This window comes from Cupressus sempervirens, chromosome 10, assembly GCF_028749045.1.
Source record: "Cupressus sempervirens isolate cs-2001-9-10 chromosome 10, ASM2874904v1, whole genome shotgun sequence".
NCBI lineage: Eukaryota > Viridiplantae > Streptophyta > Pinopsida > Cupressales > Cupressaceae > Cupressus > Cupressus sempervirens.
Window position 1 is genome coordinate 216,862,151 of NC_143127.1, and position 26,540 is coordinate 216,888,690.

General features: G+C 29.2%; 1 protein-coding gene across 1 annotated transcript in view; it reads right to left on the reverse strand.

Annotated features, from left to right (window-relative positions):
* Nucleotides 1–23,942: 23,942 nt before the first annotated feature.
* LOC149533406 (uncharacterized) overlaps nt 23,943–26,540 on the reverse strand; it is a 4,438-nt gene continuing 1,840 nt past the window's right edge. Inside the window, exons 2-5 of the mRNA XM_089805852.1 lie at nt 24,840–24,963; nt 24,646–24,755; nt 24,319–24,417; nt 23,943–24,021 (exon numbers count right to left, since the gene is read on the reverse strand). Of these exons, the coding sequence (XP_089661978.1) occupies nt 23,943–24,021; nt 24,319–24,417; nt 24,646–24,755; nt 24,840–24,963 (412 nt within the window). The remainder of the gene's footprint in view (nt 24,022–24,318; nt 24,418–24,645; nt 24,756–24,839; nt 24,964–26,540) is intronic.

The window sequence follows — 26,540 nt, forward strand, 5'->3', positions numbered from 1 at the left end:
TGTGTATGTGTGTGTATTTTTATGTGTGTGTGTGTGTGTGTGTGTGTGTGTAATTGAACTTTTATAGGATTATATAAAGAATAAAAATTAGTTTTTAGACTAAATTTTTTAACCTAATTGAATGTATGGGTTAGCACTCAATATGAATTTTTAATCAATTGGGGTTAGCATTAGTTTTAATTTTGATTTTGTATTATCATTTATTTTGGTTTAATAGAAAACGTATTGTTCAATTGTTTTTAAAAAATGAAATAGAATCTAGGTGTTGATATCACATTTTAAATTAAATCAAACACTAAGTTTATTAGTGTGTCATATCTAGAGTTATTAGGAAAATTTATGATGATACAATTTTCCTAAAAGTAAGTTCAACTTAATTTACTATATAACATTAGATTAATCATTTGATTGACAATAATATTTATTTATATTTTTTTAGTCTATCATATCTAGATTTATTTTTTAATTATAAGTAGTCTTTAATTTTTTTAGTCTATCATATCTAGATTTATTTTATAACAGGTAGTCTTTAATTATATAATATGTATATAGTTTATTGAAGTTTATAATTGTGGTTAAAATTAGTTTAAGGTTAAGGATATGACATTTAGTTGATTTAGTATTATGTTTAGGATTAATTACCATTTATATGTTTATTAGGTTTAAGGTTATGATTCAATTTGGGTCAATTTTCTAATATGAACGTCTATAGTTATATAATGTAAAACACCAATTTTTGAATTTGACAAATAAGTCTAATTTAATGTAGTTTTAGGGTTTTAGTTGCTTAGTTTAATACTAAAAAATTGTAGGTTTAATTTTATTTTTATTATATGTGTGTGTGTCTATATATATATATATATATATATATATGTGTGTGTGTGTGTGTGTGTGTGTGTGTGTGTATGTATGTATGTATGTATGTATGTATGTATGTATGTATGTATGAACTTTTATAGGATTATATAAAGAATAAAAAATAGGTTTTAGACCAAATTTTTTAACCTAATTGAATGTATGGGTTAGCACTCAAAATGGTTTTTTAATCAATTGGGGTTAGCGTTAGCTTTCATTTTGATTTTATATTATCATTTATTTTGGTTTAATAGAAAACCTATTGTTCAATTATTTAAAAAAAAATGAAATAGAATCTAGGTGTTGATATCACATTAAAAATTAAATCAAACACTAATTTTATTAGTGGGTCATATCTAGAGTTATTAAGAAAATTCATGATGATACAATTTTCCTAAAAGTAAGTTTTCAACTTAATTAGATTAATCATTTGGTTGACAATAATATTTTATTTTATTTTTTAGTCTATCATATCTAGATTTATTTTTTAATTAAAAGTATTCTTTAATTTTTTAAGTCTAACATAGCTAAATTTGGAAAGGTCTGAAAGTGTAAAAGGACCCAACAAAAACATAAATTCTTATTCATATACTTCATGATATTGATAAGATAAGAAAGAAACATAACAAATAATTAAAATAATCATTTCTCTATCCTTCTTGTTGGATATTTTTCTAGAATTAACACAACATAGAAAATATGGATTTCATTGCTAAAAAGATTCTAGATGTTTCTTTTTTAATTTTTGTAATAGGATAATGGAAAAGAGCTTTGTGTTTCTAATGCATACAAAGTTTAGATATTTCTATTTTCTCTCACAATCTTCTTCTTTTTTTCAAACCTCCTACCCTCTAGTCACCTCAAAATTTTATTCTAATTAAAAGTATAACATTATATTTTGATTCAATTTCAAATTAAAGACACACATAAAAATGTCAACAAAATATTATGTGAACACAAAGAAAGATTTTGAACCTAGTTTGGATGGTTGTCAAATGGTTTCTTGCCCAATCTCATTCTTTTTTTTGCTCTATTTTTTTATTTCTATAATATGACAATGGCACATAGCTTAGTGGTTCTAAGGTATACAAAGTATAGATATTTATATTTTTTCCCTCGATATCCATTTTTTTTTCTTCTTCTGTTCCTACTATTTTCTAGTCACCTCCAAATTCCATTCTAATCAAAAGCATAACATTAGATTTTGAATGAGTTTCAAATTAAAGTCACATAAAAAATGTTAGCAAAATATTTTCTGTGTATGGGTGACTTTAATTTGAAACTGATTCAAAATCTAATATTATGCTTTTTATTAGAACAAAATTTGGAGGTGACTGGAGAGTGGGAGGATCAGAGAAAATAAGGAGATAGGGGGAGAAAATCAAGATATCTAAACTTTGTATACCTTAGAACAATTCAAGAAGGTGAACTTCACATTACATCTCTGCATCAAGCCACTTGGTTACCTACAGTATTTGCATTTAAGAGTTTAGGGATAGATTGGATTAGGTAAGCGAGTTTAGTGACAAATTTTTTTTATTTTTACAAGTCAACCTAAAAAGATGTAAACTTTGAAACTTCAAAATTATATTAAAATAAACAATAAATAAAATACTATTATGAGTGAAACTAAAAAGGATTTAAAAACTTTTTAAAAAGATGTAACTAAATAAAATAGACACTAAATAAAATACTATTATGACTAAAGCTAAAAAGGTACATCTCCTACTTTATACTATTATATTAGTACATTAAAAATGCTTCATTACCATTGTTTCCCATAATTTTATTAAAAAATTAGATATACTCTACACCAAAGTCAAATACATTGTTCCCTAATAAAATAATAATGTAAAATAATGTTGAAATACCTAAATGAAGTGATAAGCATATAAAGCTATTTTTTTCTATTCTATCACCATGGGAAGGAAAACACTTATCCACCATAGATATGAGATATATATCAGATATCTGTGGTGTATGAGTGCTTAATTGTAAATATTATTTATATTTTTTTATTGAAACAACAATGTGATTATTTTTAAGTTGTATAAAACAATCTATATCTCTTCAATACACTACTACCAACTATAAAAATGACTAATCATGAAATAAGAAAAAACATACATGTTTCAAATTCAACCCAAATGAGAGTCTAACATATGCCACAAAACATAATAATGATTGATTATGTATATATACTTCAATATTATGGTCTTTTCTATCGGGTATGGAACTGAACTGTAAACATATTTGTAAACAACTCCAATCATAAAAAGTTACTATACAAACTAATTGTTATGATGCAATGACCTTATAAATTAGTCACCAATCAGAATAGTGTTATAGCCTTCATTCTCATTATGATCATGTTGCACTTCTTTCAAATATTCTAGAAATCGAGATACTCAATTAAACATCTCATGTATCTTATCCACAACAATTTGCATTCACAAAATATCATTATCTGAAACATAATCTACTAACAATGTTGTAGATTCAAAATGTTGAATCATTTGGTAACAACATTGTAGTACAAACTTTTCACATTTATCGATTGGTGTTTGAGATGAGCCATCTGAGTTTAAAGAAACAACGGGACTTGGTGCAATAATTTTAGATTCATTGTTTGATAAATTCATTTTATTATTATTCTTGAACATGGAAATATTTGAAGAAAGAATCAAATTCTATTATTACTTATCAATTAAAGAATGAAACAAATATATAGTTTACAAATATAGGAAAACCAAATGACAAGAAGGGAAATAATATTCATATTGAGTTTGAGACATAGATTAAGGGAATAAAATTTGTAAAATATATATTTGAGAAAAATGATTGTAATGTATAGCATAGGTCAACTCAAAAGATAACATATGTCAATTGAAAAGCTGAAGAAAAAAGGTTAAAGGCTTTAAAAATAAAGCAGCGTGATTGTATAGTTTGATAAGGTATTTTCTACAACTATTAAATAATATGCATTTGTGACATATTCATATTCATAAGGTCTTCTCTAGAAAGGTCTTTTCTACAACTATTAAATAATATTTATATTGAGTTTGAGACATAGATCAAGGGGAAAAAATGTGTAAAATATATATTTGAGAAAAATGATTGTAATGTATAACATAGGTCAACTCAAAAGATAACATATGTGAACTGAAAAGCTGAAAAAAAAAAGGCTAAAGGCTTTAGAAATAAAGCATCATGATTGTATAGTTTAATAAAGTCTTTTCTACAACTACTAAATAATATGCATTTGTATATAGACATGTTATAAGCATAGCACTTATTCTATTTGAAAAATAATAATCATATTGAGTTTGAGACATAGATCAAGGAAAAAATATATGTAAAATATATATTTGAGAAAAATTAATGTAATGTATAACATAGGTCAACTGAAAAGATAACATATGTCAACTCATAAGATAATGAAAAACTATTTCCATAATTAATGCAACTTATGAAATTTTCAATTATTAATTAAAAATTCTAAAACAATTGAAAACATCTATGTAATTTTTTAATGTGAATTTTTTTTAAAAAAAACTTACCATATATCAAATTATTACACCCAAAAGGATATAAATCATATATTTGTTAAAAAAAAATAGACATATAAAATATGTGAATGTAAATTGTAATATTTTTAATAAACTTTATATATAATCCATATAAAGATAGTTGGAATGTTCACCAATTTTATATTAACATTAAAGTTACATTGTTTGTGGAAAGTAACAAAGAGATAAATATTCTAATTAGAATCACTATCATCATCAAATTGAACAATGTTTCGTTGAAACAAAAAAAAGTTTGTAGGATCTAAAATATCGAACCAATAGAGATGTTCATAAGTTCTACATCACAAACACCATGTGTTTGTAGTTTGTGTCCATGTTGGTATTTTCTTTACAACAATCTTCCTTGTTCTTTCATGGATCAGTAGAGTTAGGAAGACCCCTTGAGGTCCCCATCTATCTACCACAACTTGATTCCACAGGGTGTTTTGTAATCCACCAAACTACAATCTAAAAATTTGACCATGATAATGATAGTTTGCTAGACCTTGAGTACTAGTTTATGGAGACCGAAGCATTTTTTCTAACCAAATAGGACCATTTTTTGTAGAGTCCATTGGATAAGGAGATTGCTCAATCCAAATCTTTGCAGGAACAAAATAAAGCTCTGGAGGGTCACAGTCTTCACAACAAACCAAATGCAAAAAGTTAGGATCTTGGTAGAAGTGACCAAAATTTTGAAGAGCTAGTGGATAAAATTTCAACAACCCTATTTCTAAAAGATTTCTTTTACAAGATAAATAATTTGTTCTTTCCTGAGCATTTATTGTTTGAAGATCAAAATGATGATATGTGTCATCAACTTTAATTGTTCTTTGCCTCAACATTTTATTCTTTTTCTAATATCTAGAATTTCAAAAAGAAGTATTAAAAGAGATAAATTATATTTTCTATCTATTCTATAAATAATATTTATTGTACCATGTTAAGTTCCAATAGCATATTAAATAAAAATAATTGATTAACAATAATAAAAGAATATTGAATGAGAATATTAAACTTTCCAATTTCATTTTATTTGGTAAATCTTTACCAACTATTTTTTGTAATGTAAAAGAAGAAAGAAATTATAGAAGAAGTACAACCTGCACTGAGAATGATGAACATCAAAGTAATAACATTTTTTTTTATTAACTTTTTGTCCAATTTTGTGTTCTTTGCTCAAATATAATAAGTGCTATGTTTATAACATGTCTATATACAAATGCATATTATTTAACAGTTGTAGAAACGACCTTATTAAACTATACGATCATGATGCTTTATTTCTAAAGCCTTTAGCTTTTTTTCTTCAGCTTTTCTTTTTTTCTAACTATTTTTCGTTCTTCATTTTCTCAATACCAATCGAAAGAAAATGGTGGCATTATCCTTAGACCCTGTAGTGACTTTACACAAGAAATTGCAACAAATGTCATTCCTATTCTTTCTCTTGGTCTGATATTGATTTTTTATTTTTCAAGTGTCAAACCGTATGATTTATGTATTGTTAGTGCCCAAAAGACCTTATTGAACTATACAATCACGATGCTTTATGTCTAAAGCATTTAGCCTGTTTTCTTTACCTTTTCTTTTTTCTAATTGTTTTCTGTTCTTCATTTTTTCATACCGATCGAAAGAAAATGGTAGCATTAACCTCATACCCTATAGTGACTTTACATGAGAAATTGCAACAAATGTCATTCCTGTTCTTTCTATTGGTCTGATATTGATTGTTTCTTTTTCAAGTATCAAACCCTACAATTTATGTATTGTTAGTGCCCATGCCAAACTCAATGACATCTAAGTGGTAGAAACTCTTTGTACAACACTAATAGGTACTATTTGAGGGTGTTCATTATTGAATGGAAAGCTAGAGTAGGCATCAAATTTTACCATTACATATAATGGTAGTTGAGGTGGTGCACTACCTGGCTTGTAGAATATTTCCTCAACATAACCCAAAGCTCAATTTACAAGGCTTGCTTCTATCCACAAGTTTGATGTGAGCATGACTCTTGAACTCTTTGAAATCAATAATTCAATATCAAGTTCATCTGCACAATTATCATCTAGTGAACTATAGTTTGACAACTTTGTAGCAATTGCACATGCAACTAGTTCTTAAAGAGAATTGAGTTTTCTTCAATTATGTTTGTGAACATTATCATTTGTAGACAATAAATGAACATTGTTGTCAACATCATCATTTAAATTTTTTGGAATATTGCTTGTTGTTCATGACATTAGTAATTTCCAATCATCAATTGTTGGTTGAGCATCTGTGATATTTGTGAGCAACTGGTGAAACTTATTCTAATTTAGATTCTCTCCCTTTGTCTATAAACATTTTCCAATGTAATCACAATCTTGAAGTCTTTCCATAGTATTTTTGCACATCTCCTACTATCATATGCTACCCTGTCTTTTATAGGAGGGAGTTGGCCAAGATAACCAACCAAAATTAGTGAGATACCTAAAAAGATATATCAAATATTTAGTAGCAATTCAATAATAATAAAATTATTTATTCTAATTTTTCATTTCTCTAGTACATAAATTCTAATTTGGAAATAAGAATACCTCCAAAGTTAAGATGGGAATTTTGAAGAAATGCTTGACAAAGTCTGGAGTCTATATTCTCAAGAAACTTCTTCCCAAGAAAGCTCATTTCATATATTAATATATATCTTATATGACTTAGTTCTTCTTGGAAACTTGTCAAATGCATTCCTTCCAACTGTCTAAAATCATTTACTTGAATCTTCAATTTGGAATGTACAGTCGAACCACCTATATTGTATGTGGCCGCTCTTGTTGGTGCTAGAAATAACAATGGACAACGGTTAGGGAATGTAGATTCTTTTAAAATTTTATCGATTGCACGAATCAAATATGAGTTTCCTATACTAGTTGTACCCTAAATTATCATATACAGGGGTGTTACAATATCACCACCATTATAGTGTGTCACAATAACATCAAATGCCCTTTTCTATTTTTTACCTAATTTACTGCTATTGATTTCATGTTCACATTGAAGATTTAGAGTGTATCCATTTTCTCTCATTTGACCAATAAAATTGATTGCATTTGAAGTATATTCATCTGATCTGTATTGCTCTGACCAACTATGTTGTCTATCCATGTCCCTTCTTCCTAGCATATCAACTTTAGAAATCTCCATTATTTGACCATGATTCATCCGTGAGATGATTTATCATTTATATTCTATAACGATATGAGGACCCATTACATTGTTGTCATGTCCATATTCAAAACTACTATCACTACTTTCTACATCCACTCTCCATTCAACATGCCATGGAACATACTCCAATGACTCCCAATTTGATTCTATTGTGATATTATCATCATCAATAGCAACCTAAATTTCATGGAATGGTTCATATAAAAATAACTCTAGAAAGAAAAAATCAACAGACTTGTCTAATACAGGTGGCAGAACCGAAATAAACCTTGGATAGACTCTCACAATTGCAACACTTTTTCTACGTTCCCACTTATTATCTTTCTTTCTATTTTTATTATATATCCATGCTCTAGAGGCATCAATCAAAGAGATGATGTCCATAGAAATAGGTTTTCTTCTATATGAATCTATGAATGATTCAGTTTTCTCTTCAATACAATCTTTTTTCTTTCTCTTAATAGGTTTGAATATTTTTCGAGAGACATTCAGATTAACAAATTTTCTACTGCATTCCACCAGTGGAAGTTCTAAGAGCATGTGACATGTTTCCTAAGCTCCAACATCTCTTTGAATAATAGTTTCAGTTAAAAAAAATTTGTGCACTTTGGATGCAAAGTCATCAGGATTCTCTATATTTGCCAACCATGTCAACATTTGATGGTAGGTCTTAGAACTTTTCTCTGCTTTTGATGCATATTTTGCAATATACTGAATAACAACATGTGTAGAAAAAATTGGTTTCCAATCTATATTTTCTCTCCACAATTGTAAAATGTAACAATTACGAGAATTGACTCTATTATCATTCCTTTGAGGTTCAAATTTTTTCTCCACATTCTATGTTCTCATACAAATTTGATCCATTTATATTTATTGCCCAAGGAGCATTATACCTACAATTTGAGTGCAAATACTTACAATGTAATAAAAATTTCATTTCAATAGTTTTGTTAAAAAAATGAAATAGATAGCACCTGCATGTCATTTTTCCCTTTTTTTCTAAGACATGCTCCCTTTTTACAGATTGTATGTTGTTATATGGTATTCAATATTTCTTCGTAATCTTGGTCCATATCCATTTATAGTATTTGAATTGTATTTCTGAGACACAGATGTTGTGCAAAATTCTAAAATGGCTTGATGAAAACAAAGACTTTTAAATGGAGAAAAAAAGGTGGAAACAAAAATATAAGGTAGATAAAAAATTATTTATAGAAATTTCTGCTAATGAAACTAAGTGTAGAAATACCTACAAATTTTTTTTAGTGCCACATGCACGTGGATTCCATGCATGCACAATGCAATGGAAAAAATATGCAGCTTCTCTTACTTGTTCTTCATTATGCCAATCTAACTTATCCACGTTTGGAGCACCATAAAGCCACAAAAAACCATGTACACGTGGAGATCCCCTATGTTGCCATTCATATCTTGACCAAAAGTCTTTAACATTGAAGCCTTTCTCCAAAATTTCTTTACGAAACATTGTATGTCTAAGGTGCATGTAGTGTGCAACAATATGACGATAGTCAATAACATTTTGTCTCATCCATTTTTGAGCCTCCCTTCAATCTAATGGCTGAGTTTTGGGCATGAGTGCATGTAGATCAGACCAATACAAATCAGCTGCACTAAGTGTAAAGAAAATTGTGGGGGTCCCTAGCTGTTTCAACAAATCATATAATTCTGCCTAAATTTTTTTCCAATATGACCTTGTACCTCTTAAGGTTGTTCCAAAATGCATTAATTTATCAGCAAGGTGTGTGCCCAAAAATTTTCCATATGTTCTCATAAACTCATCAATGTTCATTGGTAACTCATCAATATTTCATTTGACAAAAATTGAACTGAAATTTTGTGCACGGTGCCTCATTATCGTGTTTTCCATGTAATATCTAAATCAGGGATGTCTACCAAAGTGATGATCCCTATACCAAATTAGATGATTCACATATTCATGAAGGTATACTCTTTGTAGACGTGGCTCCAACCAATCACATTGTCTATTTGGAAACAACGTCAGAAGGGCCATGTCTATTAGACCTAGTGTTACATATTCATTCACTAGAGATGTATTTATTGATGGCCAGTCAATCATAGATAGAGGATCTATACTAGGGTTATCAACCCATGCATGAATGAGTTTCGTTTCCTTTTGAAGATTCAGTGGTCTTGTTGCCATTGATGTGGAATGATTTATGTTTGCATTGTTAACCTCATCCATCTCATTTTGTAGGCATGTGATTTGTTCTAATTCATTGTTAGCATTTACATGAATAGTCTTTATTTGATGGAATATATTACAATCAATATTTATTTCAATGTCATCTAAGGCATGGGTATCTACATTAACGTCACTATAAAATTTGCCATTTTTAATTTTATACCTTAGAGCATGATACACCCAAATTCTATTAATATAAAGCCATAGTTTGTAGCATGTTGATCTTTTTCTCAAACTATTATTATTATAGGAAAGTCTTTTATTGGAAGTGGTAGACTTTGACATACATTGTCAATATTTTGAAGAAAACTAATTGTGTGTCCCTTGTATTTATACTGGCACCCTATTGCATGTGTCACTTGCAAAATTGGACTTACATGTACAATTAACATTTCTTCTACCTAAGTCAAATTTGCTAGTTCAAGTGTTTGTGAACCTGGGTCCATAATGTTTTGTACTGAAATTATGTTGTTTCCTTTTTCTTACTAACACCTACTACACATTGGACCTTCTTCTATATGGTTAACTTTAATGCCAACATAACACTCCTGACACATGTAGCACATTGTAAGCATAACCAAGTTATCTAATTGACGTCGAAAGAGTACCTAAAGGTTTTGATAACTATTTCCAAATATTTCATTGTAGTCTCTCTGAATCTCTATACCATACCCAACATCATTAGTTTCTCTAATCAAGTTTTCATCCATAGAATTCATTGGTGCTACAATTGTCAATGCAGGACGATCATTGTCAACCATCGATAAATTTGTCAAACTATTGTTATGAACTTGTATTTCTTCTAATATTCTTTGTGTTCTTCTTCTAGCATTACATTGTTTTTCTTGTTCGTTGCAAAGGAGACATTTATTTTTCTTTTCAGCTTCATTCATTTCATCATTTTGTCATTTTCTATAATCTTAATGATATTGTCTCCTACAATTTCTTCTATCCACAATTCTTTCCGACATGTTTCCACTTTGTGTTCCTTCCAACATTCTTTGCTCCATGTCTTCAACATTATTCTCTTTATCTTCTACATTATTGTCAACCACTGATGCATTTGTCAAACTATTGTTATGAACTTGTATTTCTTCTAATATTGTCTGTGTTCTTCTTCTAGCATCATGTTTTCTGTCTGTTTCATTGCAAAGGAGATGTTTATTTTCCTTTTTGACTTCATTCATTTCATCATTTTCTATAATATTTATGATATTGCCTCCTACAATTACTTCTATCCACATTTCTTTCCGACATGTTTCCACTTTGTGTTCCTTCCAACATTCTTCGCTCCATGTCTTCATCATTATTCTCTTTATTTTGTACACTATAGTCAGTGCAATTTTTTTCTTTCTAGCTTTCATCTTTTTCTTCGTGCTCATATGATATATATTCAATTTGATTTTGAGATATTTGAGGCATGTCATTCTCTATAGAATGAAAGTTCAAAGATGCTATCAAAAGTTGTTCATTTTCAATTTTTGTTGGTCTATATTGTTCTGAGACAGATGGACTACCTAAATTAATTGCACTCCTCAAAAAAATTTCTTGATTATTTATTTCTGTATCCATCATTTCTTTTCCTTTTCTATCATATCACTCTCTCTCTTTTTCATTATGGAGTAGACGATGTTTCTCCCTTTTTGTATCGTCCATCTTTTCTTTTTGTCTACACTTATATTCTCTTTGATATTCTCTTTTATATTGTCTTCTCTCATCTTCAGATTGACAATTCATATGTCTTGGGGGCATAGCTGAAAAGTAAGAAGTAAACCACTATTTAGACTATGTGTGTTTACTTTGATTGTTCAATTAATTTAAATAAAATAAAAGACTACACAATTTTATGTAAGAAAATATGATTTTTATGTATTTTTGAAAATAATAGATTCTCTTAATATACATAACTTAAAAAACTATCAATGAAAATATTTATTGTATTTATTCATTTACATATAAATTCCCATTCTTTTCCATTGTAACTTTTTTCTTTAGATAATATAAGAGCATTTTTTTCCCCTTATTCTAAATTGAATGCTATCTTGAAAATAAAAAATAATATTGTTTATTGAAAAAACATAATTGGTTTTTGAATACAATAAATTTAATAAAAATATTATGAATCCATATAACAATTTTAATTTTTACTACACATGAACACATCATTTTAAGAAATAAAAAATCTAGCGTTATCACTTGAAAAATTAAATTATCAAATTACATGACAATATTTTAAAATTTAATACATTCTAAAAAAAAAAAATGTAAGGTCCTTCCTTGCATGTACTTATTAAATATCATTTTCTTTGTTAAATCTATTGTAGGAGATTTGAATGGATATGAAGAAATGTTTTATGTTGTGAATGTCCTAATGAAATTGAGAGTAGTTGATACATTCATGTTTCAATACTTAGTGATTCGAAAACTACTACACTATCTCGACTGTTAAACATTAAAATTTCACTAACAATGATACGAGGCATTTTCACCTGATGATAAGGGTGTTGATTTTGGTACCTCGATGATTAGGCTTTATGCTTTTAGATAGTTTAGTATTCCTTAATTGGTGATGTTTATGATGTGAAGTATATGCATGCCTAACAATGATTATTCAAGTATTTTAATCTGAATTAATGAATAAGTTATGTTTTATTAATTATGTGATTTCTGATGATTAAATGTGAGTAGAAATGACTTAAACAGTTAATTATATGAAATATTCATGTTTGATTTATGTAACTATCCATATAAAATTTGAATATATGTATGTGATTTTATAGAGCTACTAATGTGTGCAATGAGTGTGTAGGATATTTTAGCTAGAAAATCTAATGGAGAAACAGAACTAAACACTATGTCCCAATTGTTGAAACTAAGGTTGAGTCTAACACAAGACACAAACCCCATTGTTCATATTTTATTTGTATCATGGATTGAATGAATGTATCATTTTGTAATTATTAAGTGCTAATGTTTTGTACCAGTGATTTTTTAGTGTTGCTTGACACTCGTGAATTGTATATGCATTCTAGCATGTTGGTTAGGGTTAACTGAGTAACCTTAAGATCTAAATCAGACGAGGTTAGTTACTTTTTTGCTAATCAGTTAGTAATCAATATTAATTACCCCTAATCAAGATTAGTGAGTAATCTGCATTTTTGAAGGTTGTTAGAAAGTCCTAAATTTTTTAACTTTTGATAGGTCCTTATTTAATCCTAAAGGCCTAAAATCATGAAATCTAAGTACCTAAGGGGTATCGGTATGGGTTGGGGGCATTTTCCACCCCCCTAGCCCCTTTTGTTGACTTTTATGGTCACTCAAAAACTCCATTTTTGCTTTATTACGAAAATTGAATAATTTCATCACAGGTTGGATTACTTTAACTCCACCTTGAGGTTAGCCTATGTCTAGTTGAGTTAGAAGAGTCTAGAATTTTTAGGCAAGTGAGGGAGTTATTGCTTTTTGGGGTGGTTGAGTTTAGAATCTTATTTAGAGGCATATTTGAGAGGGTTTGAGTATTTACCCAACCTCTAGTTTTAGAGTGGAATTCAGGATTGAAAAAGAAGGAGAAGGAAGGAAATGCTCATCTCAAATTTGTTCAATTTCCATAACTCAATTATGAAGGTAGGAATCCCTCATCTCATGTTGTTCATGTTTTGTTTCATGCTTAAGTTATTTTGTTTGCATATGAATGTTCATGTGAGTGTTAAGCATGTCTGGGGAGGGATTGAAATGGATCTTTCTTGAATGGTTTTTTTTTGTATTTTTTCTTTGATTTATGAAGGGATTGTGTGGGTGTATTGGCATTACTCACCCTCGGATAGGGTAGAAGTGGCCATGTATGGGAGGAGGTCTTTAGTTGGACTCCAACAATGTAGAGTCTCTTCTTAGGACAAGAAGAGGGAAAGAGAGTAGGGTGTTATGGGCCACTACTCATTAACACAAACCATGTGTTTGAATTTAGAAATTTGAGAAGTAAAAGAATGAATGTCCTTGTGATATCAACCCTGAAAGGGAATTTATGGAAGAATGAAAGTTCTTGAGATTTTAGCCCTGAAAGGGCATATGTTATGGTGTTGTGGCCAACGTCTCTTGTTGAAAAAATCCACCTTCTCCCTAATATGGTTCAATGATGAACTTGTTGTGCAAACCCGAGATGGGAGTGAATGTCTAATTTTGTCTTCATGTTATGATTGGTTGTCTCTCGATCAGTTTTGGTTCTCTCCATGATCACCGTGATGTATTGCAAAATTCGTAATGGATCCTTTGTTAAGGGCCAAGAAGGAAATTCAGAATTGTTATTGAAATTCAGTTATGGTGGGAGATTTCTCTTCGAGATTGAAATCTTGTGTAAAAATGTTATGGTTAACTTATTGTGGAAATGGCAACGATGTTGGTTTTTCTTCTTGGTTCTTTCCTAGTAGAGCCTTTGAATCAAGTGGCCAATAAAAAAGAAGAAGGATTGAGTAATATCCTTGCTTATGAGATTCTCGTATTTTAAGTTATATGCATATGTGTATTAAAAAGTAGATAAAATGGTGATATACAATTATGTGATTTTATGTTCATATATGTTAAGGAAAAATTTATGTTATGATTGGAACTTCAATTTAATTTCATATTTTTTTAGGTGATAAAATAACCTTACGTTAAGATTTAAACAAATTAGTAAACTCGATGATTAAAATTAACGTAAATAGAAAAAATAATTTAAAAAAAAATAAATAAATAAATAAATATATATGTATCTATACATACATATGTGTGTGTGTGTGTGTGTGTATACATACATATATATACATACATATATAATATATATGTATATATACATATATAATATATATGTATATATACATATATATATATATATATATATATACATATATATATATATATATATATATATATATACATATACATGTATATATGTATGTATATATGTACATATATGTATGTATGTATGTATGTATGTATACTTCTTTGGTTAAATAGATTTGTTTTGTACAAATGCAACACTTTAAAATGAAAAATAAAAAAAATTCTGCTTAACATGAAATATAGTTGGCAATCAAAATCTATATTTAGAAAAATATACAGTTCTTGTTATAAAAATAGATTGTATTCATAAAAAAAAATGACCTTGAAAAAAAATAAACTCTCAATAGTAAAAATGCTCATCAGAGAAAAATGAGATTAATTACTTTCCTTGCAACAGAGAATCAAATTTTTTTTCTAAATATCCTATAAATTTATTAAAAATTTAATTTAAAAAAAAAAATAGAACATACTTTTTCTAAATATCTTAAAATATCCCGACTCATCTACTGTGCTTTAATTCGTTGCTACTCCTAGCTATCCTCACTTACCTAAAGATTTTTAAAACTTAAATACTTATCTACTTTTTTAGTAAGGCATTGATTAAGGCCCAGAAAAAGAAAAAGAAAAAAGTTGCATCAAAGTATATCACGTGTCCCATGTTTTGACATGTCAATTGAAAAAAGAAAGAATGATATTAAAGTTGGGGGGCAGATTTAAAAAGGCGTGCTACGTTTTTTTGAAAGTTTATAATATCACACCTTTTTACCTTATCTACAATTAACGCTGCATGGGAGAATTTTAGGCGTGAGGATAGGGCGAAAGGGGAGTGGGGTGGGTTAGTTTAAAAGTGTGGATGTTAGATATTAGTTTGGCTTAAATTTATTTATTTTTAGTTTTAATAAGTTTGTAGTTTTTAAGAAAATTAGTTGGTTTTAGTTTTAAGTAATTTAATATGTTTTCTTCAAAGATTAGTATTTTAATGTTAGTAATTTTATTTGTTTTATTAGATTAGTAAAAAAGTTAAGTGTTAAAGTTAAGTTAGTATGTTTAGTAATTAAGTTTGTTGTTTTTGTATGTAATAAAGTGTTAGTATTAGTCAGTAGTTAATATTTAGATTAGTTTAGGATTTGTTATTAGATTTATTAAAGTTAGTCAGTTTCATTTTTATGTAAGTAAATTAATATGTTTTTAAATATAAGTTATTTAGTATAGTTTAGCTTTAGTTAGTTTTAATTCTAAGTAATCATTATGTGTTGTTAGTTTAGTGTTTTTTAAAAAATATTTTAAATTAGTAAAGTTAAGGTTTTAGATTTCAAAATTAATGAAATTTATTTATTAGATTATATTAAAGCTTAAGTTAGTGTTAGTATAGGATAGTAATTAATTTTAGGATATTAATTAGAGTCAATTTAAATGTTTAAGATTGAATTTAGTATAAATTGTGTAATGTTAAAGTAATAGTTAGTAAGTTCTTTTTATTTAATTAGATTTATAGTATTTAAATGGTCATGCAAACCAATTAATTTTATAAGTTAATTGATATTTTTCTTAATTGAAGTTTTAATGATTAATGTTAGAATTGTTGTTTATGTTTTAATTAACTATATTGATTACTTAATTATAGTTCTGATTGAAAGGATTTTTTGAGTACGTTAAATTTAATAAAGTTTAGTTATTTGAATGTAAAGATGATTATATTATTTAGTTAGTCCTTTGGCTTTGTTTTCAATGATTCAAAGGATTCTAATTTATAATTTATTTTTAAATCGTTATTTGAATAATCTTAAATATATTATTTTAAAATTAATGTAATAACGAAACTAATGTTGAAATCAATTTAATAACGAATGTTCAGATTTAACGATCTATTCATACTCATTGGTTATAAACTTAAATGGAGATATCAAGACATTGTTAGGGGAACCATGTTGTTTTCTTGCAATGTACCTATGTCTTAACTAAATGAAAACATATCAAACTTAGTGTTGTGATTAACCTTTAAAAATAAAAAATTATGTGTATTTTTTTCCTTGTATTTTGGGCTTGACATTTTGGTATCAGAGCCCAGTTTCGTGCCACTTGGACAATAACGGGTCCATGATAACTGTGGACATTTAAATTTTACTATACACAGCAAGGATTTCCTTTTGCAGAAATTTGATAAGTAAATCTATTCCTTCTAAATTGGGACATTGATAATTAAACCTAAGTGAAATTTGAACTGGTATTAACAAATGTAAATGGTTAAACATATCAGATAACGCAGTCTTAATAACTTGAAATGAATTTTTAGATGCAAGAATGTTATATTAAAGTATATTATGATCTCATTGAGAAATCAAACTTATATTGAACACAATCACCTTGAGGGAAAACTAAATTAAGAAACCTAAAAACAACTTTGAAACATGAGAGTGGAAACAAGTACATAACCTAGTGATTAGTGAAACAATGTTTCTCATCATCTTTAATAGAAGTCAGATTTTGTCTGACCTAATCACTCGTGGGAGAATTTAATATATATTGTTCCAGTAATCATCGAAAAGAAAAAAAGAGCTAATTTGGAATCTACAAGTAACATTTGGAAACCTCAAATGATAGGAGTACTAATACGAGAAGTTTTTCAACAAGAAAGAGTTAGTTAGAAACATACAAAGAATATGAATATCTTTGGTTACTATGAGGAATACAACCCTAATTAGGGAATGAATCTATCTCCATATGGTGCTAAGAATGAAATTAAATTGTGATAAGTATGTAGCATATAGTATTGATTTAGTAGGATGGGAAGATGTAAACTTTGAGTTTGGGTTATGTGAGTCTATTATGTCGGTAGGCTTATTTTATAAAGCATGAGTAATACTAAATTCTAAACTATCAAATGAATGCTCGTAGACTCTACTATTAAAATTATTGGATCAATTATAACCCTATAATATAGAGAAAGTAAAGTCATGATGAAGTCACCGGCCTAATATGAACTAAAGGGGTCAGGTATCAGAGTTAATTTATAAGAGGATTATAAGCCACAGGGCATGATAAGAACAATTATGATGACTTATATTGTCAGTAAAGAGATAGTTATAAGAGTGAATAAGTAAACATTGACAATATCCTAATAATGGTTTTATACCTAAGTAGTTGCAAACCTACAATCTAAGGATGAATTCATAAGTCATTTATGACTAGGAAAATTTGAAATATGGAATTATTGATAAGAATAGTAGCATTCAGTGTATTCTTAAATGATAATTCAAACTTGTGTAAATAATGAAATAAATAAAACAATGATATATGTATATGTATACAGGATCATACCAATTGGCGAGATTAATAACACAACTTCAGTCGGTATATTATGGTAAATTTGACCTAAGAAAGATTATGGGTATGTGTCCTAATATGTAATTATAGTTAATTGAGGATAATAGATTTGGTTTTGTATTTGCAACTTAGAGTTTTAACTCTATTGCCACTAAGGTCCCCACATGTTGGAGTCTTCGAAAGGAAACCAATATAACAAACAAAAGGATTGATGGAGACTCATTTTAGTATCCTCGCATTTGAACTTTTGAGTGAGTTCTAATTAGGGCAAACCCCCTAGTACAAAAAACCCTAATTATAGGGCAATGTCAAGGAAGATAAGTATGTAGTGAGTATGTGGGATCGATCATAGGTTGAGCGACATGGTCTTTAAACCACCATCTAATTTCAATTCAACAGTCCTACAATTTTTTTGGAAGACTTAAGATTCCTCATTTTTCTTAGAGACCCTGACACCACCGCATTATGTCTGTAATGTAAATTTTGTAAGTAATTGGATTTATGTCTTTATTTGTCTGATTTTAGATACTGGTATTTTAATGTTCTTTCCTTTTTTCCAAACAATGTGATTTGGGGTTGTTTAGCCCACTTTATTATTGATAATTCTATTTTTCCTCTAGGTCATGTCTTCACTTCTTGATTAAAATTTTACTATTGTGGCCACTCTTTATTTTCTTTTATTTTTACGCTTTTGCATTGGATGTTTCATCCTTGATGTTGAATTTAAATTTTGAGGCACTTTCTTATGAATTTTATTGACAAAGTGATATATGATGAGCCTACCAAAGGGATTCCTGACAATCACGTGGATGCTCAACATTAGGGCATGGGGTTATTAGTTAGAGTATTCATGCCCCACCCTCTGCCAAGACTTTGAGAATGGGACTAGTGTTATCCATTGACTATTATGAGTAATGAAATTGCACCCCAACATAAATATGGTTTAGGTTATGAGTTAACCGAAAGGACTTCTAGATGGAAAGGTGCATGTGTAGTGATGGACTTGTTAAGGATCCTATCAAGAATCAATGTGTCATGGAAAATCTTAAAGGAAAGTATTTAACCTTAAATAAAGGGACAAGTTGCTTTATATGAAACCTCATTTTAGGGATTCTTGTACAACTATTACCCAATGATAGGGTAAGCGAAATTCAAAATATCTTATTATATTATTATTATTATTAGAGACTCTATAAGTAATGTATACTAGATTAGAATGTTGCTTATATGTGACCAATATGTTTTAAGGAGTATTTGACCTTAGGAAATATAATCATGTCAGAGTTTTGGATTCAACTTTGTTTTTAGTAGGAATAATTAGGTAAATATGTTATCTCCCCTGAGTATGTCTGTGAATTATTAATCATTCTTCTTATAAGAGTAAATCTGGAACAAGTCTAGAAAAGGTCTAGCATAAGATAAACATTTTAGTTTTGCAACTTCTAGGAGGAAGTCAAAGGCTGGTGGGGGAGGACATAAGGTCCCTCCTTGCATGTACTTATTAAATATGATTTTCTCTGTTAAATCTATTGTAGGAGATTTGAACAGATATGAAGAAATATTTTATGTTGTGAATGTCCTAATGAAATTGAGAGTAGTTGATACCTCCATGTTTTAACACTCAGTGATTCGAGAACTACTACATTATCTTGACTATTAAACATTAAAATTTTACTAACAATGATATGAGGCATTTTCACCTGATGATAAGGCTGTTGATTTTGGTAGCTCGATGGTTAGATTTTATGATTTTAAATAGTTCAATATTCCTTAATTGGTGATATTTATGATGTTAAGTATATGCATGCCTAACAATAATTATTCAAGTATTTTAATCTGAATTAATGAATAAGTTATGTTTTATTGATTATGTGACTTTTGATGATTAAATGTGAGTAGAAATGACTTAAACAGTTAATTATATGAAAGATTCATGTTTGATTTATGTAACTATCTAGATAAGTTTTGAATATATGTATGTGATTTTCTAGAGCTACTGATGTACGTGCAATGAGTATGCAAGATATTTTAGTCAGAAAATCTAACAGAGAAACAGAACTCAACCCTATGTTCTAATTCTTGAAACCAGGGTTGAGTCTAACAAAAGATGCAAACCTCGTTGTTCATATTTTATTTATATTGTGGATTGAATGAATGTATCATTTTGTAATTATTAAGTGTTAATGTTTTGTAATAATGATTTTTCAGTGTGGCTTGATACTCATGAATTGTATATACATTCTGGCATGTTGGTTAGGGCTAACTGAGTAACCTCAAGATCTAAGTCGGACTAGGTTAGTGACTTTTTTGCTAATCAGTTAGTAATCGAGATTAATTACCCCTAATCAAGATTAGTGAGTAATCTGCATTTTTGAAGATTGTTAGAAAGTCCTAATTTTTTTAGCTTTTGATGGGTCCCTATTTAATCCTAAAGGCCTAAAATCATGAAATCTAAGTACCTAAGGGGTATGGTTATGGGTTGGGGGCATTTTCCACCCCCTAGCCCCTTTTGTTGACTTAATGGTCATTCAAAAACTCAATTTTTGCTTTATTGTGAAAATTGAATAATTTCATCATGGGTTGGATAGCTTTAATTCCACCTTAAGGTTAGCCTATATCTAGTTGAGTTAGAATACTCTAGAACTTTTAGGCAAGTGCGAGAGTTGAGTTTAGGATCTTATTTAGAGGCAAATTTGAGAGGGTTTGAGTGTTCACCCAACCTTTAGTTTTAGAGTGGAATTCAGGATTGAAGAAGAAGGAGAAAGAAGGGAATACTCATCTTAAATTTGTTCAATTGCCATAACCTAATTTTGAAGGTGGTAATCCCTCATCTCATGTTGTCTATGTTTTGTTTCATGCTTAAATTATTTTGTTTGCATATTAATGTTCATGTGAGTGTTCATTATGTTTTGGGAGAGATTGAAATGGGTCTTTCTTGAACGGTTTTCCTTTGTATTTTTGTTTTTATTTTTGAAGGGATTGTGTGGGTGTATTGGCATTACTCACCCTCAGATAGAGCAGAAGTAGTCATGTATTAGATGAGGTCTTTAGTTGGACTCCAACACTGTAGAGTCTCTTCTTAGGATGAGAAGAGGGAAAGAGAGTAGGGTGTTATGAGGCCCTACTCGTTAGCACAACCATGTGTTTGAGTTTTGAAATTCAAGAAGTAAAAGAACATATGTCGTTGTGATATCAATGCCGAAAGGGCATTTGTGGAAGAACATAAGTTTTTGAGATTTTAGCCCTGAAAGGGCATATGTTATCGTATTGTGGCTGACATCTCTTGTTGGAAAAATTCACCTTCTCCCTAGCCTGGTTCAATGATGAACCTATTGTGTAAACCCGAGATGGGAGTGAATGCATGATTTTGTCTTCATGTTATGATTGGTTGTCTCCCGGTCAGTTTTCATTCTCTCCATGATCATTGTGATGTATTGTAGAATTTGTAATGGATCTCTTGTTAAGGGCCAAGAAAGAAATTCAAAATTGTTATTGAAATTTAGTTATGTTGGGAGATTTCTCCTCAGGATTGAAATCCTATGTAAAAGCATTATTGTTAACTTATTATGGAAATAACAATGATGTCAGATTTTCTTCCTGGTTCTTTCTCGGTGGAGCTTTTGAATCAAGTGGTCAATAAAAAAGAAGGATTGCGTAATATCCTTTCTTACAAGATTCTTGTATTTTTAGTTATGTGCATATGTATATTAAAAAATAGATAAAATGGTGATATACAATTATGTGATTTTAAGTTCATATATGTTAAGAAAAAATTCATGTTATGGTTGGAACTTCGATTTAATTTCGTATTTTTTTAAGGAGATAACACAACTTTACATTAAGGTTTAAACAAATTAGTAAACTCGATGATTAAAATTAAGGTAAGTAAATATATATATATATATATATATATATATATATATATATATACCTCCTAGGTTAAATAAATTTATTTTGCACCAATGCAACACTTTAAAATAAAAATATATAAAATTTCTCCTTAACATGAAATAATAGTTGGCAATCAAAATCTATACTTAGAAAAATATAGACCTCTTGTTATAAAAATATATTGTATTAAAAAAAAATCAACACTTAGAAAAAACTAGATTGCATTCAAAAAATTTTACGCTTCAAAAAAAAAAGGGCTTGGAAAGAAAAAAACTACCAAGAAGAAAAATGCTCACTGAATTTTGTATGGAATAGAGATTAATTACCTTCCTTGCAACAAAGAATCAAATTTTTTTTCTATATATCCTTTAAACTAATTAAAAATTTTAATAAACAAAAAAAAAGAAAATAAAAAATATTTTTTCTAAATATCTTAAAATATCCTAACTCATCTACTCTACTTTAATTCATTACTACTCCATCTAGCTATACTCACTTACCTTAGGATTTTTAAAACTTAAATACTTATCCACCTTTTTACTAGATATCGATTAAGGCCCAGAAAAAAAAAAAAGAGTTGCATCAAAGTATATCACATTTCCCATGTTCTGACATGTCAGTTGAAAAAAGAAAGAATGATATTAAAGTTGGGGAGCAGATTTAAGAATGATATTAAAGTTTATAATATCATAACTTTTGACCTTTATTTATTCTCTTGCCAAGCGTACCTTATCTTTCAATTAACCGTGGCTTGGGTGGGAGAATTTTAGGCGTGAGGATAGGATAAAAGGGGAGTGGGGTGGGTTAGTAAAACAGTGTGGATGTTAGATATTAGTTTGGCTTAAATTTATTTATTTTTAGTTTTAACAAGAGCCGCCAAGCGTCATAGTTCTTGTCTAATGTTTAATGGTTGTAGAATTGTAATAAGACTTTTATGCAAAACAAAATTGGAGCGAGGGTTAGTGAGAAGCATTCTTTCTATTTAATTAAAATATTTTGAAAGCCTTTGTTCCTTGTAAAGTATACAAAAATAAAATTTAAAGTCATTATGCTTGGAAAATGAGCAAAATATCTAGATTTAAAAAATTGGCCTTCGATATGCACTACCTTTATTATTATCAAGACTAACTATATTAATTCAAGAAAACAATTTACAAAGAAAATGAGAAGATGAGAGAAATGGAGAGGCTTCCTATGAAGACCATAGTTGTAGGTCCGTGGGTTTTTGTTTGTGTGAATCCATCCAAGGCTAATGTTTCTTGGTTTAATGAGGATGTCGAGGTGCTGATTTCTATGAAATTAGAAATGGCGGATCCAAACTCTATGTTTGAATCCTGGTCAATTGGTTCTAATGGCAGCCCCCATTGTTCTTGGTTTGGCATCCAATGTGACCGTAGAGGTCATGTTGTTTCTTTAGATATTTCTAGCATGAATATTTCAGGCCCAATCCCTCCCCAAATCGTCAGCCTCTCCGAGCTCCGCTTGCTCAATCTCTCAAATAATGTTTTCAATGGCAACCTGCTTCCCAACATCTCAAATTTGGGGAACCTGGAATCCATGGATGTGTACAACAACTATACGGCGCCATTGCCTATCGAGCTGAGCCGCCTGGTGAATCTCAAGCACTTGCATTTGGGAGGAAACTACTTCTACGGAAGCATTCCTGGAGAGTATGCAAATCTCACAAATTTGGAGTTTTTGTCATTGTCCGAGAATGATCTGATTGGAGCAATACTGACAGAATTTGGACTTCTGGTGAATCTAAAGTTCCTCTATTTTGGATATTTCAACAAATTTGAGGGAGCAATTCCCCGCCAATTGGGGAATTTAAGCGAGCATGAGCAGTTGGATATGGTTAACGATGGAATTGAGGGGCCAATTCCATCGGACCTCGAGAGGCTTGAAAAGCTGGGAAGATGCACTGACCACACATTTAACCTTAAAGGGGAATAGATATTCATAGCTTATTTTCAAATAGAAATGGAATCAATCAACCCCAAAGTTAGGAAAATAACAGAATCTTATGAGATTGTAAGAAAATTGTACAATTTTTTTAAAGATAAATCTGTGCAGTAATTTTCACATAATTAGTTGTATTTTTGTAAATAGCAGTAAATGTTTCTGTGAAAAAACTGCTTGCACAAGAAGATTAAGCTTACAGTCTGCGGTAATGAATTTGGAAAATTTGAATAGAAGATGCACTGATGATACACAAAAGAAAAACAACTTATTTTGAAATAGAATGGCACTGATCAGTCCCACAGTCGACAAATTCAACAGAACCTTAAAAGAAATAAAGATTTTCCTAAGAAAACTATCCAAATATTTGAAAAGAGATCTGTGCGAATGTTTTACATAATTACTTCTCTTTGTTAGTAGGGGTAAATATTTATATAAAAGTACTAAGAGTTTATTTAATAAGTTTTTACAAAAAAATCTCCACAAATATTATGCATAATCCTCCTAATACCTTGCCTGGGGACATAAGCCCTTTTTCCTCTGCATCCTTAATCATGGCATAGCCAACCCTACCAGGCACAAAATAATCAAGTTTTATTACATTTTCTTCATGCATATAAGAACAGAGAGAAGATTTTAGTACACAATCAAGTTGAAATTGAATCTGCGAAGCTTTCGGTGAAACTGTTGAATATTTCTGCATTTCCGTACAATTTTGTTCAAATACTTAGATCCAGACAAGAGATCCAAATTGTTGAGCCTCCAAAAAAAAACACTTAAAAAGTTGCATCTCCTACCAATCCTTGATGCTGCAGCAAGGTTGCATCATCTCCATCTTGGCCACAATTTGAGCTCCATAGTCCTCTGTTACTCTGTTGTGTTGCACCAGGGGAGTCCTCGTTACCAGCTGCAAACTCATCATTTTCCCCTCCTCCTCAGTACAAATTACAGCCCCTATAAGTAAAATGCAGACAAAGAACAAAGATATTACCTCAGCGACATCCTTCTTGAAGTTCAAATTGGGCCTAGCAAATTGTTGATGAGACACAGTCCAACCGCCTACCGCATAGTCAAATGCTGATACCCCAACTCTAATATATATAATATGCCACCGACTAAAAGGATTGATTGATCAGTTATCCCTTCAGACAAGCATTAATAACATTCTAATCACTTGCACCGACGCAATATAAGTTATTTAGTATAGTTTAGCTTTATTTTAATTATGTTTTAGTTAGTTTTAATTCCAAGTAATCATTATGTGTTGTTAGTTTAGTGTTATTTTTTAAAAATATTTTAAATTAGTAAAGTTAAGGTTTTAGATTTCAAAATTAATGAAATTTATTTATTAGATTATATTAAAGCTTAAGTTAGTGTTAGTATAGGATAGTAATTAATTTTAGGATATTAATTAGTGTCAATTTAAATGTTTAAGATTGAATTTAGTATAAATTGTTTAATGTTAAAGTAATAGTAAGATCTTTTTATTTACATTTTGAATAATTAGATTTATAATATTTAAATGGTCATGCGAACCAATTAATTTTATAAGTTAATTGATGTTTTTCTTAAATGAAGTTTTAATGATTAATGTTAGAATTATTGTTTATGTTTTAGTTAATTATATTGATTACTTAATTATAGTTATGATTTAAAGGATGTTTTGAGTAAGTTAAATTTAATAAAGTTTAGTTATTTGAATGTAAAGATGATTATATTATTTAGTTAGTCCCTTGGCTTTTTTTCAATGATTCAAAGGAGTTTGATTTATCATTTATTTTTAAATTGTTATTTGAATAATCTTAAATATATTATTTTAAAATTAATGTAATAACGAAACTAATGTCGAAATCAATTTAATAGAAAATGTTCAAATTTAACGATCTATTCATACTAATTGGTTATAAACTTAAATGGAGATGTTGACAGGACACTGTTAGGGGAATCATGTTGTTGTCTTGCAATGTACCTATGTCTTAACTGAATCAAACATATCAAACTTAGTGTTGTGATTAACCTTTAAAAAAACAAATTACATGTGATTTTGCCCTTGTATTTTGGGCATGACAAAATACCAGGACTGCATTTTGAAATTAGAAATTGCATTACATATAGAAATATAAATTACATTTTTAGAGTATGCACAAAGTGTATATTGGCATATGAAACTAACTGTGTTGACATTTGTTTTTATCTATATAGAATAGTGTTGTGCAAAGGAACCAACAACTTCTCTTAACATGTTCTTGTTAGAACCCAAGTGGTACTTGAGATTCACATTCACAAAGTTAATAATATTTTTTACACTTCTAATACTATCGACAACATCTGAACTTTGTGACCAAATCCTTTTTTTTTTCTGCAAATGTATAGTATCAATTTCCTCTTTCTATAATATCTTTTGCATTGACTTGGAAAAGTGTTGAATGATTTGATCAGCGAAACAAAATGCAGAAGAACTATCAAACAAACTACAACCAAAATCTTCAATAAAATTTTGTATCCTTGTCATGGATATATTTGGCAAATTTTTTATTGTGTGTAGTTTTTTATGACAACTCATGAGTATTGATCTTCTCAAATTGCAAGCCTTTAACAATTCTTAGAGTGAGGCTTTGCTATGACTAAGACCAATTGAAACCAACTGATCAACATGCATTTCTTTCACCTTTGTTACAATTGGAATATCTTC